General features: G+C 39.9%; 1 protein-coding gene across 1 annotated transcript in view; it reads right to left on the bottom strand.

The window, feature by feature from the left end:
• ATP8A2 (ATPase phospholipid transporting 8A2) overlaps positions 1–17,247 on the bottom strand; it is a 612,384-nt gene that overhangs the window by 573,909 nt on the left and 21,228 nt on the right. The window contains exons 3-5 of the mRNA XM_075061658.1: positions 8,750–8,849; positions 7,664–7,762; positions 4,162–4,207 (exon numbers count right to left, since the gene is read on the bottom strand). Coding sequence (XP_074917759.1) covers positions 4,162–4,207; positions 7,664–7,762; positions 8,750–8,849 — 245 coding nt within the window. The remainder of the gene's footprint in view (positions 1–4,161; positions 4,208–7,663; positions 7,763–8,749; positions 8,850–17,247) is intronic.

Genomic DNA, 17,247 nt, shown 5'->3' with positions numbered 1-17,247 from the left:
AGTGCGGATGGTTTCTGTACCAGGTAGCTGTCTCCTCACGGAGACAATGCGATAGGACAGGTGCACAGCAGCTTGTTGGTATTTTTGCATTTAATTGCTGAGGGGATATGAGCTTATCTCTTGGAAGCTGAGCGGTTTCGTGGTACGCGCAGTAGACAGGGAGGAGCCTGGGCAAGGAGGGGAGGGTTATCTCTCCTGCTTCTGAGACTCCAAGGGATTGGGAATCTGGGGGTCCCCCCAAGGAAGGGTTGGGGACACCAGAGAGAGGAAAGGGGGGTCAGGCCCTATAAATTCCTGACCTGGTGGCAGCGAGAATATCCAAGCTGGTAGTGAGCTTGGGGGAGTTTCAGGTAAGCACCCAGATTTTGGACGCTAAAGTCCAGATCTGGGACAGTAGGCTATTACCACAGGTGGTGATTCAGTTTTACAGAGTTTTAAGTTCCACAGGGCTGAAGCTAAATCCTTGTGCAGCTACTAAACCTCACAGGACTAGGTAGCTTAGCTTCAGGCTTCCTTGCCAGGGCATTCCTAAGTTCTCAGTGCTGATGTTAAGTTCCTATAGCACTGAAGACCTTTGGTAGGCTTGAAGGTATTGATTATCTGAAGCCCCACTTTTATGTAACTTTTTGAGTGTCCTCCATGATCTTAAAAAAAAAAAAAAAAAAGATCAATGTTCTGTTGTGTTGAGGAACAGACATCAACAGTGATGCAAATGTGGTTATTAATAATTTTATTATAATTGTATATTGTTATCACATACTTGCCTTCACCTTCAGTGAAGATAAGGAAATATTTCCATTAATTTTATATACATGATGAGAGAAGAATGATCATTTGCGTACTTATTAAAAATTGATCTGGTTGCTAACTAAAATGTTCGAGCTAATTAAAAAAATTCCTAGAAAAGCAGAGAATCACCACCAAAGCGTCAAAGAGAGTGACATCTGTTTAGCCAGGAAACCATATTTGTTGCTTCTAAATGTCTTTACACAGATTCTTTATCTCATGAAAAGATTCTTAGGCTATTTATGTTTTAGAAACAGACCTGATTATGTAAAAGGACATGAGGATGTTCTTTATACAGGATATAATACCTTTCCAGGCTACTCTACCCCTTTCAGTAGTCTAATTTGCCTTGTGTACCTCTAAGTTTCACCTCACTTAAAAATTATTTCTTTACAAAATCAGACATAAAGATACGAAAGTGTCACAGCACACTCTTACTGAAATATTGCTTACTTTCCCATTTTTTAAATAAATCAACTGGAATATAACTATTGTACTTACATTTCAGCATATAGTATACAGAGCTGTATAAACAGGTCATTGTCTGTATGAAAGTTTAATTTGTACTGACTTCACTATTGCTTTTTATGTAGCCTGTTCTAAAACTAGGTAAATACCTAGATGACTTGATGTACCCCCGGAAGACCTCTGCGTACCCCCAAGGGTACATGTACCCCCGGTTGAGAACCACTGTGATACCAAGAATGTGTTATCAGAGCTCTAAACTAAGTCACAGAAGTGGACGTCTTTACTCCTCTTCTTTGCAAAGAGATATGCCTTAGTTTAAACCCACAAAAAGAATTCTGAAAATATTCCTATTGAAAAAACAGATTTCTTTTACAGGCACTTTGAAGTTTAATTCTTCAAAACTTTAAGGGTGGGAAAACTATGGTTTGGAAATATTTTCCAGATGATATCAATTACTTGTATCTAACTTGGGGTTTGTCTTAAAGGTTCTCCCTCAAATGTTTAAGATGGTATAAGCTTCCTTTGAGATGCTTATTTGCAAATATTTTCTATCGAAATGTAAATACTTCATATAACAACAACAGCCAGATACCATTGTTATGTGAATAGTCAGATGTTTTAGATACAAATATGCAAGGTCTTTTAATGCTATAACTGATGACTAAACACAAGAAGCTATTTAAGTATAAAATAGTTATATTAATTGGGGAAATAATTAGTTATCTGATAATGAATCAGCAACTCCTTATTCAGAAATCCTCTCATGGGAATTTGTGCTGACAAAGTTAGCATTAACTCCTGCCAAGTCCCTTTTCCATGACGTTGACCTCCCGTGAAGTTTTGGAGGGAGGAGGATGCAGGTACAAGGAAGACACTTTCAGTTTGGCTGCTGTAGGGGGGAAGAGCTGGGAAACAGTAGGGAGAAGCTGTCCAATATATGAATATCCTGAAATCCATTGGATTTCCCTGTAGATCCTGGAACATTCATGCTATTTAAGGAGGAGAACTCCTCCTCCCACCCTCCCAAACAGGATTCTTGGATGTCTTTGCAAGTGTCAGCTCTTGGAGTTTTCCATGAAACTTTTCTATTATTATTATTTTTATTTTTCCAAAAACCACTACAATGTATAGTCTACAGAAACAAGAAATGATAGACCAAATCTTACCTGCCTCTCTTAGTGCTAACTCAGGGATGTGATCACCACTATTTTAGCCAGGTGGGGTTCTTACTGTGCCTTAGGTGACACCACAAGACAAGCACAATACTTATTTTATAAATTGAATAATTGATATCACTTAATCATTTATCAATTTTATAATTAAAGAAGGGAAAATAAAACAAAAACAGAGCACTAGCTAATAGTGAAAAACGGTTACTTCAGTTATAATCTCTTCTGTGTGTCTTTCTATGGAGAGCATTCAACAGATTATACCTGAGAGGGGTATCACTCTTCTCTAGGTAAAATAAGACCAAAGTACCATTAATCCCAAAATAGGTAGTAAATCCTGCTTCTGTGCATCTGAGGTGAAATCTTCACTGCACAGTTAACTAGCGTGTATATAACTCAAGTTAACTCCTCTCAAATTAGCCTAAATTGAGTGAGAGTATTCACACTGCAAAATAACTCTTGAACTACACAATAATTGTATTAGCAACACAGAGTGATTGTGTTTGCAGCTAACAATTTGTGCTCAGTCATGTTGTAGCCTATCCCCTTTGACTGGTAAAAACACCACCATTCTCGAGTTAAGGATTTGTGTGTATGGCTGGGACTTGAGTTGGGGCAACACTTGAACTACAACTCAAGTTAACTTTGCAGTGAAGGCAAGCCCTGAGGTGTCTCTTCCCCTGTATTTTCAGGCTCACTACGATAGGATTCTCACTAATCACATCTTTGCTGCCTCACATGGATGAAAGGATGATATTGCCCTATATTTCCAAAGACTACATTAACCAATACATTCTCATGAACTAAATGCACTTGACTTGAGAGCCACACAGAAGTTGCAATGAGTAAAAAGACTATTCTGTATCTGAAAGCCACAGCAAGGAATGCCCTAGGTCAAAATGTGGATGTAAAGAACCAAAAGTCAAATTCTGCCTTTGGATTCACACAATAAATTCCCCTTGAAATCAGTGGGCTGTACATGCAAGTATATGAAAGAATATTTTGTTACTACAGAATGTCAAAACTATAGAATAATAGCAGACCATATCTGGTTTGGTAACACATTGCTTAGAGATCAAAACCCCAATGTGCAAACAACCAACAGTGCTATATACTAAACTGCACTTGGGTCACTGAAACACCTGCAAAGATCACACATGAGTAGATCTTCAAAATTTTAGCAATTTGCTCTCCAAAGTGTTTTTCTGGAAGCTAAGCTATTTTTTTTTGAGATAGGAGAGAGAGAAATGAAACTATACCTTAAAATACAGTGATTTCACTTAAAGCATTTCTTCGATTTGAAAGATGCTAAGTGCAGCCAACGTACTAATCATATTTTTTCATTTTTAAAATAAGTTATGGATGAACTGATATAGCAACAGTAAGGCTTGCATTAACAAATAGCAATGTTTCCATGCAATTATTCAGTCAGACTAGTGTCCTAGGGTTCAAGAGAAACAGATCTCTCTCTATCCCAGGACATCACACCCCTTATCCCACCAAGGTCTTCATATCATCATTCATAATGAGACAAAACATTTATGACGACTAATTATCAGCACCTAGCATTCAAACAGTCATGCATGTACATCTTCCTCGAGTTCTTTAGAATTTATAGAATCAGAAGACAATACATGATTAGTTTTAAAATAATGATTCATCTTCATCATACATTTGCATCTGGCCATTCCCACTGCATAATATTTAGTTAAAAAATGAAACTATATTAGGATCTTACCTACTGTTTTCTTTTTGTTTACTGTACTGTCTGCCTTATGTCGTTTCTGTCATGAAACAAACAAACAAACTACATTTAATTACACTCAGGAAGATTCCACATTAGTAACCCATGTGCTGAATGAACAAGGCAAAAACTGGAGGAGCAAAGGACAAGGCAGAGATCTCTCTTTTGTCAATTAAATTAGATTGCCTATGCTGTTTTATGCACCTTTTTGCTTAGAATTACAAAAGACCAATATCGACTTTTTGCATCTAAATTAGGAGGTGCTATTCACTAAGCTGAAAATGTACCACTTACACTTTGCTCAGCAACAACAGATAACAAGGCAAGTTAAAAGCTGCCTCCAAAAATGCAATGAGAACAAGTGAATAATTCTACATGATGGGAGTTAGAATGTGTAGGCAACACATGCTATGTGTAATCTGTCCTAGCATTATGTATTCAAAGCTTCTTAATATACAGTAAAATACTGACATAATTCAAGAGCTGACAGGAGACAGACCTTTTGACTACAATAACCCTACTTTCCTGGAACTCTGTAATACTTTTTTACAAAACAGACTTCTCACCTCAGAAGGAATTTTTCTTCTCCCTTGTATTTCTTAATATTTCATCTACACTTGCCAAGTGTCAGAATTTGTCTGAAAGGCTTTGTCTTAAGTTACTTTATAAATCGTAAGGTGCTGAGTATACTTATAACTATCTAAGAAAGCAAATGAGGGTGCCTTTCTAGGTGGGGAGTGTGGACGAACGAGAATGCTAGGAAATACTATTTTGAGAAAGGATGGAAGAAAATCCTCTTACTTCCATTTTAATTTTTCCCATCTCTCTTCCTTGTTTACCATATGTCTGGAATGGAAACTTTTTCTAACTTAGCTCACTTAGCCACAGGACCTCAATTTGAGTCAGCAGCTTTGAATGTCAATTAAAATAGTTGGTATAGTTTTGTCTAAGCCTGTCTGATGTAAGAATATACAGCCTGTGCAGTGAGAGCATCTATTAAATGACCAGAATGAGACGCACAGCTTTTGTTAGGTTTTCAATTCTTTTTACCACCCTGGGTCCTTGTCACCAGGTAGCTGGTCCCTGCGGATAGACTGAGCCCAGCTCCCCTTGGACTGGAGCAGATGAGCCCAATCCAGGTAATTAAAGATGACTTGGGCTACACCTGGGCCTATAAAGGGCTGCTATTAGGCAGCTCAGGGAAGGAAGGACTGACACAGATGAGCAAAACCATGCTGGAGCAGAGCTAACTCAAGTGGTGGGTCCCTGGAGCAAGGGGGCCAGCGGCTGAAGGAAGCAACCCAGTGGCTGCGGCTTCAACGGGTCCATCTACACAGCAAAGAAAAACCCGCAGCTAGCCCATGCTAGCCGACTCGGGCTTGCGGGACTCAGGCTGTGGAGTTGTTTTATTGCTATGTAGATGCCCAAGCCTATGCTCTAGGACCCTGTGGGGTGGGAAGATCCCATTGTTCAGGCTCCTGACAGCCCAGAAGTCATCACACCAATGAAACTGCCCTGCAAGCGTGAGTCCGCTGGCACAGGCCAGCCATGGCTTTTTCTTTGCTGTGTAGGCATTCCCAGAAGAGGAGCAGAGCTGTTGAAGGAGGAAACTGCCAGGAACTTGAGTGCCAGAGACCCCTGGGATGGATGGCTTGGAAGCCAGAGGGCCAGGTACTGATTTAAGATGGTCTTCTGTTTGTTCGCTAACCTTTGTTATAATAGAATTATAAACCTCCTTGACAGAGACTGGGCGTGGCAATGCACGCTTGGAGCTGGGGAGCAACAGCGGCCCCAGGTGACAGCCATCCTTTACATTGTTTTCCAATCTGCTTGTCAGGAAAGGTCTCTTGGCTACGGAATTTAACTAAATTTCAAAGGCAAAGGACTAAATTATGCTGGCTTACTACAAAAGAAAATCAGTTCTGATTAGGGATGTCTTTTTATTTATCAGATGAAAAAGGGATGTTGCTTTCAGTTTTCCTTTCTTTTTGGAAGAGATTTATTGCTAAGCAAAATGCTGTTTTCCCGAAGTGGAATCTAAATTCCAGTGAGGGGCCAGCTTCAAAAGATTCAAAGTTTCTGTTCAGAGAAAAATTCAAAATTTGGACATGGAACCAAAGTTTATCCAAACACTGGAAGGTTCCCTAGTGATCTATCTCAGTCATGTGCCAACAGCCGTCAATATCTTCCTTCTGATATTCATCCACCAGTGACATTATTGCTAAACAAATTGGGCATTTTAATCTCTTTGATAATAAAATGTACAACTATACTTTCTCCTTTTCTTAAAGAAAGGGCAGAATTAAAGGCTCTAGAGACCAGACCTAAGATACTGTTCGGGATGGCAAAAATCACACTTTTGACTACTTAAAGAGAACAGATACAACTTTAGATAATGTTTTCACTCCTTAGCTATAAGGCCAAGAAGTGGGGTGAAAACATTATCTAAAGTTGTATCTGTGTACTACACCTGAGTTTAGAAGAAAAGAAAACAGAGAAACAGCATTGTTCTTTGTTTGTTTGCTTGCTACCATATGTAATTAAAGATTCAATTTCTTGGCCACAAATAAGTGACGTTGTTTCTACTCAGAGAAGCCTTTGGGCCAAATTTTACAAAGCAGCACCTAAATTAGCACAAACAGAACTGCACTTAGTTCTTTCTACACATGTAATTTTAAGTAAAGATTTTTTGCACCCTGATCCTGCTGGATACAAATGTGGAAACTGGGATACTAAATAGTTAATTACTCTACTTGTGCAAGAAATATGGAGCTTTGCAGTGTGCAAAACAAAACACTGCAAGCTAAAATTTGGGCATGCAAATTCACATTGTCTGTGGAAGCCAATTTGAAAGTTTGCCCCTTTATGTGCAATTATTGTGCTACACGTATTAGAAGGTGAAAAGACATGAGATTTAGTGAGTGTGATTATTGTTGCAAGCACTGAAAGATATTTATATTTCTCACGCTTCCAATTAAAATATATAGGTATAGCCTCTTCAAAATTTGCTGTTCTCAATATGTTTTAAACTTTGGAATTCTCTTGATAAAATAAATTCAAATATTTTTATTATGGGGCAGATTCTCCACTGCTATAAATAGATGAAGCTCCATTTGTTTTAATATTGTGTTTCGTAACCCAGTTCAAAGTTCATCTGCATTTCCTACTGTACATACGCTTTCACATCAACACACCAGCCTAGATCCATTCAATTATTCAAAACAGACAGCACACCTACTGAGATATATATATGTTTAATAAAGTACTATGAAACAATGATAATGAGCCGACTCCTGAAGTCCTGTCTCAGGCAAGCTCCTCTTAAAGTCAATGGACTATTTACCTGACTAAGGGCTGAGTAACAACTAAGCAAAGATCTCAGGATTTGATTCAACAACGGTTACTGTGTAACTCTTAAAGATGCATTTACTAAACCTGTATGTGTTTCACTGGTAGGAAGCCTACCTGTTTCCCAAATTAAATAAATTATACTCACGTAGTCTTCTATAATCTCTTTGATGCCAGCAACGGTTAGAATAAATAGCAATGGCACCAAGGTGGTATATCTTCCTGTTGGAGAGACATCTGGAATTTGCTGTAAAGGACAAAAAAAAAACCAAACAAACAAAAAAAAAAAACTGTTTTATGCAGCAAATCTATGATTTATATAAGGTAAAGTTTAGAATTTTATGAATATATCAAGTGAGAAGTAGAACTAGAGCACCAGCCACAAGGGACAGAACCTTAATCATCTCAGCTGCACTCTGCCCACTACCCCACGTATACTGGGGCTTATTCTGACATCATAAACTTTGAGATGATTCAAACCGATCCATTTTCAAGCCAATTAAAAACAACATGTCAGAGAAATGTTTTCTTCTTCCCCTCCCACCCACGTGTACAAGTTTCCCCTAAAAATGTATTGGTCAGAGGTGCAGGATGGATCATAGTAAGTCCTGTATCACTGAGCTATTTAGGATTCAGGACCAGAAAGGGAAGCTTTATAAACAGTAGAAAGCAGAGATTCCCAGTGCTTTACACAGCACTTGCTCACAGCTCTGAAAGGCCTGAGATACCAGACCTTTAAATCACAGCATTATTTTGCAAAGGAAAGCTATCATAGGCCATTTTAGAATTTCTACAATTCTTTTACTTATACATTTCTCTCTCCCTCCCAGGCCTAGACAGATGAACTCATTCAGGTGGTGTAAATCAGCGTAACTCCATTTTCTTTATTTACACCAGATGAGTATCTGGCCCATAGTAACTCAAACAACCTGGCTCTACAAGCACATGTATGCAAAAAAGAAGCTTTTTTAGTCTCTTTGGTGAGTTTAAAAGTAATTTACGGTGAAATTAGCAACAAGACTTCTTATTAAATTGGAATTTACTTTGCAAACAGCTTTCAAAATCTCCAACTACCCTTTAATTTCCTGTTTAAAGTTATGTACTTCACATTGTGATAATGGTGACTGTTTTATCAATTATTCTATTGAGACACCCTTGATTTGTTTTTCTTTTAGTTGCTTTGTAATTACATTTGAATTTCTTTTGAATCAAAGGCAAAACAATAAAACCATACCTGCAGTAAGGCAATGAAGAGAAAGAAAGCATTAGCAGCTTTTCTAATCTGCTCATAGAGGAATCGAGGTAGAAATGTCACCACACTGTACTTGGCTGTACTGTAGGTTAAAAAAAACAAAAAAAACACTTGGTTAGTACAGTACTGTAACAAAAAAAAAAAACCTGCAGAAAAATGATGTTGCCGCAAGACCTAGCAATGACTTCATTGTGCAAAGTTAATACAGGAAGTGGTGGGTAAACATTAAGGAGATGTATAATGTATAGAAATACAGTGAGACCCCGCTATAATGCAATGTTTGAGGTCCAAAAAATTCCATCACGATAAATGCGGGGTCGCGGTATAGCGGGGTTTCAAGCTGGTCAGTTTAAGTCAGTGGTCCCCAACGCGGTGCATTGATGCGCGCCGCCTAGTGTCCAGTGCTCCTTGTGCCTAGTGCCCAGCAGAGGAGAGAAGCTGTGGTCCCGCACCCGCCGGGGACAGAGAACTCCGAGGCTGTGGGCACCGGTGCTCTCTGTTCCCGGCAGTTATGGGGCCATGGATTCTCTCCGGCTTGGAGAGAAGCCGCGGCCCTGCGCCTGCCAGGGACAGCCAACTCCAGGGCTGCGGGCACCAGTGCTCCCTGTTCCCGGCAGGAACAGGGCCGCAGCTCCTCTCTGGCTTGGAGAGAAGCCGCAGCCCTGCGCCTGCTGGGGACAGTGAGCACCGACACCCGCAGCCTTTGAGTTCTCTGTACCCGGCAGGCGCAGGGCCACAGCTTCTCTCTCCTGCTGGGCACTAGACGGGGGCACATCAATGTCCCAGCGGGCACCATGGTGTTGGGGACCACTGGCATTAGGCCTTAAAGGGGAGCCAACTTATGATCGCGTTATATGTGATTTCGTGTTATGGCGGGGTACGTTATTGTGAGGTTTGACTGTATATTGTACTTCTCCCTTTTGAGGGAGCACATATTGGACCCTGAAGGCTTGGAGAAAGGCAGGATCTGTGATCATTACAACAAATATCACCTGATGATACAGTCAGAAGACAAAAATTATCTACTTAAAATATCTGTCCAAACTCCAGTATTACCGGCAGTTCTCTCTAACACTTACATTTCATTAGGAACCCAGCTCAGAAAACCACTTAAGCATGTGCTTATCTTCAGGCATGTGGTTAAGTCCAATTAATACTACATTTGCTATTGTTATAACCTAGAACTGTTATAACTAGGCTATAGGCTGGAAACTCCACAAAGCCATTTTTTACAGCATGATTTTTCAAAGTACAGCCACACTTTAAAGAATTAACCGCTCTTGTTATTATGGAAATCTGCCTTTTATTTCGTACTCTGAGTCACTTCTTGGCTTAGAACTGACCTAGTATGCTGAACTCAAAGCCTTCATTGTGAGCACTAAGCTACCAAAAAAAAAAAAAATTTGATAATTTCAGAATAAGCCTTGCTGATCATTTTCTGTAGTGATATCTTGAGGTAATTACACCACAGGAAGAGTAATGCAAAAGGTTATCTACATCTAGCCACATGGACGGATCAGGAAGAAAACTCATTTCTCAGATAAATTGTGTTGTTTTCTCTGCTACCTGTATAATGGACAGCACAAGTAACAATAGATGTTGTGATATAAATGAAAACATGGTCAATTTCAGCAGAAAAGTCTATAAAGCCCAAGCCCATTATATTGTTCACTTTTGTAATGAGCCATGTCCCTGTGACAACACAAACCTGGCTGACAGGTGACCAGTGCAAGCATAAACATGAGTATCAAATAAAATTTCTAGGCTCATGAACCTCTACAATGTATAGAGAAGTGGAATGGAAATATGTTGGGCCAGATTCTACAGTATGATGCATTCACTTTGTGCTGCTCAGGCAGTGCAATCTGGTTGTGTTCTGCCCATAAGTGGCCAGTGAAGATTTATCTTTGGAGAAGGGATTTCTCTGTTGGCATAAAGCTAATGAACTAGGTATAGCCGGCTCCCATACCAGCTACCTCTTCACTCTACCTTAGCAGAGCTCTACTACACTCCACTGGAAGAAGATATCTAGTGGTATAAGCAGAGTAGCACCTGGGCTACTCTAAGAAATGTCACGGCCAAATTGGTGCTGAATGAGGGAGCTAGCTGTATCTGACTCCCTAATGACCACCTCCTTCCCCTCACAACAAGAAGACCCCAGATGCAGGGGAGAATTCAGCTCTTTGTTTTTAAGAGATAAATTGATGTAGAGACCTCAGTATTAATGCAAAAATTATATTAATATACTATTTTAATATTATGTAATTAAGCTTCCCTGTGCCTTTACTGAAGATTAGTATATATTTATCATTATTCTCATATATATGGTACTTGGAGAAAAGTACCTAACATATATATGTTTTTGTTTATTCAACTGCAGAAAACATTCAAGCTAAGGAGAGGAATTCCAAGAAGCTTCTGCTTTCTGTCACCCCAGAGACAAACCAACCAGAATACCTTCCTTTGTATAAAATACCAGTTTGGTACAAATGTAATCCTTGTCTCAGGAAAACACATCATACAAAAAACATTCACCTTTTAGGAAAAGACCTGATTTGTGAAAAGGAATGTAGGGTTACATTTTCAAAAAAATAAATCTAGGTATAAAGTTGGCTTTTTCACCCTCCCAAGAAAAAGTTCAGAGTAAACCCACACAAATAATTCTAGAAATATCCTTGTTTAATTTTATAATTATTCTAAAAACTTCACTCAAAAATGTCTAGGAAAAACATGTGTAGTTGGAAATGTTTTAAACCTTTGTTTATTTCATCAGTTGTGAAATGACAAATCATTTTGAATGGCACATTTGCAACTATTTTAACTAAATGCAAAGCACTAAATTAAATTTCCTAATATCACTGCTATGTAAATAGTAAAGTGCACATGTACTAATAGACTCTAATGAGCTTGCTAAACTAATTATTGATGTAAGAAGCTCTTTAAAATATAGAATATTTATATTAGCGGAGGATTAATTAAATTGACATGCTTAAAAAGCTCCCTCACCCAACTCAAGATGACAAGAAAAATCAAAAACTTAATAAAAACTTAAATAATTACTCAAGGAGTTGTTGATTCTTAAACTGAAGAATTTCTAAGAATTATTTAATTTTAAATGACTATTTTAAAAACTAAAAAGATTTGTAAAAAGAACAGGATTGTTTGGACTTTAAAAAAAACACATTTCCTGTTGAACTCTAAATAAACTGAAGAGCTATGTCAGACAATGGACTGAATAAAAATAAAATGTTAAACTCTAACTTTAAAAGGTTATCTGGGATTTTCCCAACACAAGAACAAAGGCAGTTAGAAAATGCAGCATATTCATTTAATGAAGAAGCTCCTACAGAAAACCCATAAAGGTACTGACCCCAGTGAAAGGATGATAGCAACTAACTTGGAATCTACACAAGCCTGAAAGAGGTATGTTTTTCTGTATCCGCACACACACACACACACACCTCTGCTACCTTGCTTAAACAGCAAGCACTCCACCGCTCATCCTGTCCATCTCTACAAGCAAGCTGCCACAGTCAGATAAGAAAAACAGAGAAGCCTCAAAAGGAAAGCAACCAAGGAAAGCCTCCCCAGGACTTCAACACGGATTGCTGAGAAGAAGTTAACTAAGACACTGCCAACAGATTAAATTTAAACTCTTCTGAATATTTATTGGAATAAGGAAATGCTTTTGTAACTTAAAAATATTAACAGTTTCTCCTGTTGATTGCCAAATGGTTAGACCAAGTATCCTTGAAGAGGTAACAGCAGCTAAACATTGGTAAACAAACAAAAAAAAAATAGTGGGATTTAATTGTACGTAAGTTTCTTAATATTCATAATTGTCCCATCTCAAGACTGTTCCTTAAATGGCTCCTTTTAAGTAACTGGTTTAAATATCTTCTTCACAGGATTTAGTTAATATTAGTTACCGTACTTTGCCCAATGATCAACTGTTTAGGTTATCAATGATATACCAAACAGGCCCCACCTGTTCTTAAATTCTTTTGTTCAATTATAAACAGTTTAAATATCTATGAGATACTAAGATGGGCTCACAATAAATTTGGAAAACAGTGAACCTTGTTCTTAACTTCCCAAATGAAGAACATCTCCACTGTCAAAGGCTTAATCTCTCCTAAAAGCTCTCCACAGGGAAGCATATAGAAGAGATTGTAACTCAAGTAATCAGTTAATCACTTGTATTGTGTCATTTGTGTTTTTTTTGTTTAACCTTTTCTTTTCCCTTCTTTCCCTGGTTAATACCTATGATTACTTTGCTTGGTTTTAATCTTGGCATCCCTGAAGGTATGTAAAAGAACCCCTGTTACTAACATAGTGGGAGTCACGTCTAATGAATAGCCTGTATCAATAATTCCATCTTTTTACTTTGGTTTTCCCTGATTTGGCAGTAAGAGAAACAAGTAGTAAGAGGTGGCCAGTCATTTCTTGTTTCTCTGGACTAAATATTTCTAGTAATTTTTAACATAAAATTACTTGTCAAACAATTTAAAATTACTCCCTTCTGCCTCACAGAGAGAGAGAGAGAGAGAGAGAGCGAGAGCGCGAGCGCGCGTGTGTGTGTGTTCGTTCTTTTCCATACCAGCAGCTTTCACCATGATACAATTTCAGCTATTTCCAGAGATGCTAGTATTCTTTGGGACAGCCTGCCCACAGCCGTACTAGTAATGCAGTATTCATAATGCAGCTGCCATCCCCTGGCCCCCTGAAGGCTGAGACTATAATCTCTACAAGAGCCAACAGAGTATCTGGGACAAACGGATTATTTTTAACTAGCTGTTTTCCAAGGGAACCAGCCTCTACAGCACTATTAATCTAGAGGGGTTATATTGTTTTCTCCAATCTCTTGCTTTAGGATCCACACCACAGGACCCAAGACACCATCACACCCGAGCTCCCCCACACAAATAAGGAAGGTGCAGACTGTACCAGGACAGTAAGCCCAGCCTTCTCTGGGGGATGCAACAAGTGAGCATTTCCAGTCCTCTCCAAGAAGTATTTTGGCCAATTTCACTGCATGACAGCACTAATATCCAAACTAACCACAAAGTTCAGCGTAAGTCTGAAACATACATAATCAAATGTTCTTTTAAAATCCAAACACATTATACCTACCATGTGCCTTTGATTCACTAGACTATGTTGCCATATTAAAACAGGTATTCACAAAAAAGTCTGCTTTTTCCATTTAATTAATTGTCATGCATAATGATTAACTAATAAAATATAAGTCTCATTACATACCCGATTCTGCAAACACTTGTGAACATATTAACTTGACTTACAGAGTAAATGGGACTTCACATGTGAGAAAACTTAAGCATGATTAGCAATCTGTTATCCTTCTACTTTAACCATCTTTTTTTCCCCCCAACTGTTAATGGGATTTTGCTGTATCTAAGTATGAATAACAAAATTATGAGAGGTGCCAGCATATTTTGGTACTTGGAGCTGATTCTATCCCACTGATGAAGATCTGCCATTCACTGCAATGGCAGCAGGATCAGATCTTTAGTGAGGCACATAAAATTAGAACAAAGTTAAATAAAAAGTTATTTAAAATTGTGACCTGTATACAAATGTTAAAACTGATATGATGTAATTAATTTGTCATTTCATTTTTACAGCTCCATTTAATTTAGTTTGTTTACCTTGTGTAACCAGAGCCTCTTGGTGTCAGGGTGTGTATCCTAGCTCAGTTACCAGTGTATCACCCTCTCTCTAGAGAAGATGACTGTAAAGAATGTTATGCCCAGCATATAGATGTTATACTGCCTACACAGAGTTGGGGGAGACCATATATTATGTACTAAATGGGACATTTCAACACAATCACAAGCAGTCACAAAACCTCATTGTATTTAATGAATCATGACAATTAACAATATTTAGATTTATTATTTTCATATATTCATGCTTTCAATATAATGAAGACATCCTTGACGATGCGGAATTTTCAACAAATTATTCCCCCCCTAAGTTAATGTTACTTTAGTTGCCATCAACTGTGATTACTTGAAAGGATTCTTATCTAGTTTTCATTCACATTTCTATAATCCCAAGTGTAGCACGATACTCTTGTAATGCAGACTGTAATTAAATGCACAGATCTCTCTATGGTTTTCACATACTTTAAAACAGTGGGGAAAAATTAATGGTTTAACCAGTTAACATTTTAGACCATTGCAGTCACTTCTGTAACAAAGCGATTCCCCATCCCCAAGTACAGTAGAACCTCAGAGTTACGGACACTGCGGGAATGGAGGTTGTTCTTAACTCTGAAATGTTCGTAACTGTGAATAAATCACAGTTCATGCTCCAGATCCAGCAGCTGATACTCCATGCCAGGTTTCAACAGCAGCTAAGCTCTTTACTTAGTGCCCTGTATGAGTTTGCAAGCTAATCCTTCTCCCAGCAGAAAGGGAGGGAGCGCGAGCCTGTGTGTGTGCGCGCGCGCATGTGCGTGCACGTGTGTGCGAGAGAGAGAGAGAGAGAGAGAGAGAGAGAGAACAGCTCTTCGCCAGGGAGGTGGGGGAGTGGGGAGAGAAAGCTGACAGCCCCAGCGTCTTGTTCTAAGTGGCTGCCCAATGCACAATGATGGAGGGGTGGGGACAAGCAGCCCAAATGTCCCTACCTTTAAGATACAATACAGGCACAAGTATCAGGGGCTAGCCATGTTAGTCTGTAGCCACATAAACAAGGAGTCCAGTGGCACCTTAAAGATTAACAGACATATTTGGGCATAAGCTTTCATAGGTAAAGTGAGGTTTTTTACCCACGAATACAGGCACAGTACATTATTTGTTTATCTCTGCTGCTGTCTGATTGGTTACTTCCAGTTTCACGTGGTGTCCGGTTGACCCGTCAGTCCATAATTCTGGTGTCCGTATCTTTGATGGTCTATTGCATATTGTGGTAAACCCAGGACAAACAGCTACAAGGGGGGGGGTAGTAATTAGTCCCAGGGGGTTGAAAGGCCTCTCCCTGTCCACTGAGGAGAGAGAACCACAGAGAAATAAGGTTCAGATGGAATAGGAGTTACCAGGGAACTAATTAGGTTCAGCTGGCTCCAACTGCTTAAGACCTTTTTAAACCCTCCCCTGCATGGAAGGAGGATGTGTGAGAGAAGCAGGGAAGCTGCCAGTAGACTAGGTGCAGCAAGACACTGAACCCTTCCAGGAAGGAAGGCTGCACACCCTCCCCAGAAGGGAAGGAAAACAAGCACAAGGGACGGACTGGGAAATGGAACAGCCAGACCCTGTGCTATCTATAAGGATTTGCCTTGCCCAAGCCTGTGTCTCCAAGGGTAAAAAGGACTGAGCCTGCTGAGGAGAAGAAGGCACTTTGCCACAATATGTATGCATTAACAAATGAATGTTTTCTAAATATGCCTCAGGATCTCTACAGAATGCTGGTACCAAAATCTTGAATTCCATGTTTCTTTGTGCTCAAATAATACAAAGCATCTCACATACACACTTTCATAACATCTGAACTCTAGATGAAGAGGCATAACTAAAAAGGAAAAGCAAAGTTTTACTGTCATATTATTAATGGTTTGTATTAATCGTAGCATCTAGGGGCCCATTGTGCTAGGTATTGTACAAACACAAAACCAAAAGACAATCCCGGGCCCCACAGACTCACAATCTAAGCATAAGACACAAGACCACAGATGGATACAGACAAGCTGAAGGGGGAGTACAAGGAAGCAATGGGACAATACTGGTCAGCATGATAGGCAGTAGTGTCACACACCAGCAGACTAGCCTAGCTAGTCAATTCACTAGGATTAAATCATTGAACAACAATATCATCACATAAAAAACTGCATTAAAACTCTGAAATATGCACAAGGTAACCACCACCACCAGAAATACATTCTGCTGCTCCACTGTTTCTGAGTTCCAGCAGGCTTGAAATACAGTAGTCTTGTTCCAATTATTGTACAGTACTATCGTACACAGAGCCAGTGCAACCACTAGGGTGAACTAGGCAGCCGCCTAGGACACCAAGTGGTGTGGGGCACCAAAAAGGGGCGTGCTCAGAGGAGGTGGTTGAGTGGAGGTGAGCTGGGGCAGAGGGACGCGGGGAGGGCTGCCCGCAGCAAGTAACGGGGGTGGGGGGCATGCAGGGGAACCACTCCCTCTCCAGCTCACCTCTGCTCCATCTTCTCCCCTGAGCACGCCACCCCTGTTCTAATTCTCCTCCCCTCCCAGGCTTGCTGCGCCAAACAGCTGATTGGTACCGCAAGCCAGGGAGGTGGAAGAAGTGGAGCGGCGCCAGCATGCTCAGGGGAGAAGGCAGAGCAGAGGTCAGCTAGGGTGGGGAACTGCTGCAGGGGAGTGGGGAGGAACCGCAGGGTTGGGAGCTGCCGCGGGGAGTGGGGGGGCTCCTCGGCTCTTCCCCATGGCCCCTGCCCCGCCCCAACTCCGCCTCTTCCCACCCCTGCTCCACCCCAG

This window comes from Chelonoidis abingdonii, chromosome 1 (assembly GCF_003597395.2).
Source record: "Chelonoidis abingdonii isolate Lonesome George chromosome 1, CheloAbing_2.0, whole genome shotgun sequence".
Taxonomy (NCBI): Eukaryota; Metazoa; Chordata; order Testudines; family Testudinidae; genus Chelonoidis; species Chelonoidis abingdonii.
Note: the sequence above shows the minus strand (reverse complement) of the source record. Positions and strands in the feature narration are given on the sequence as shown.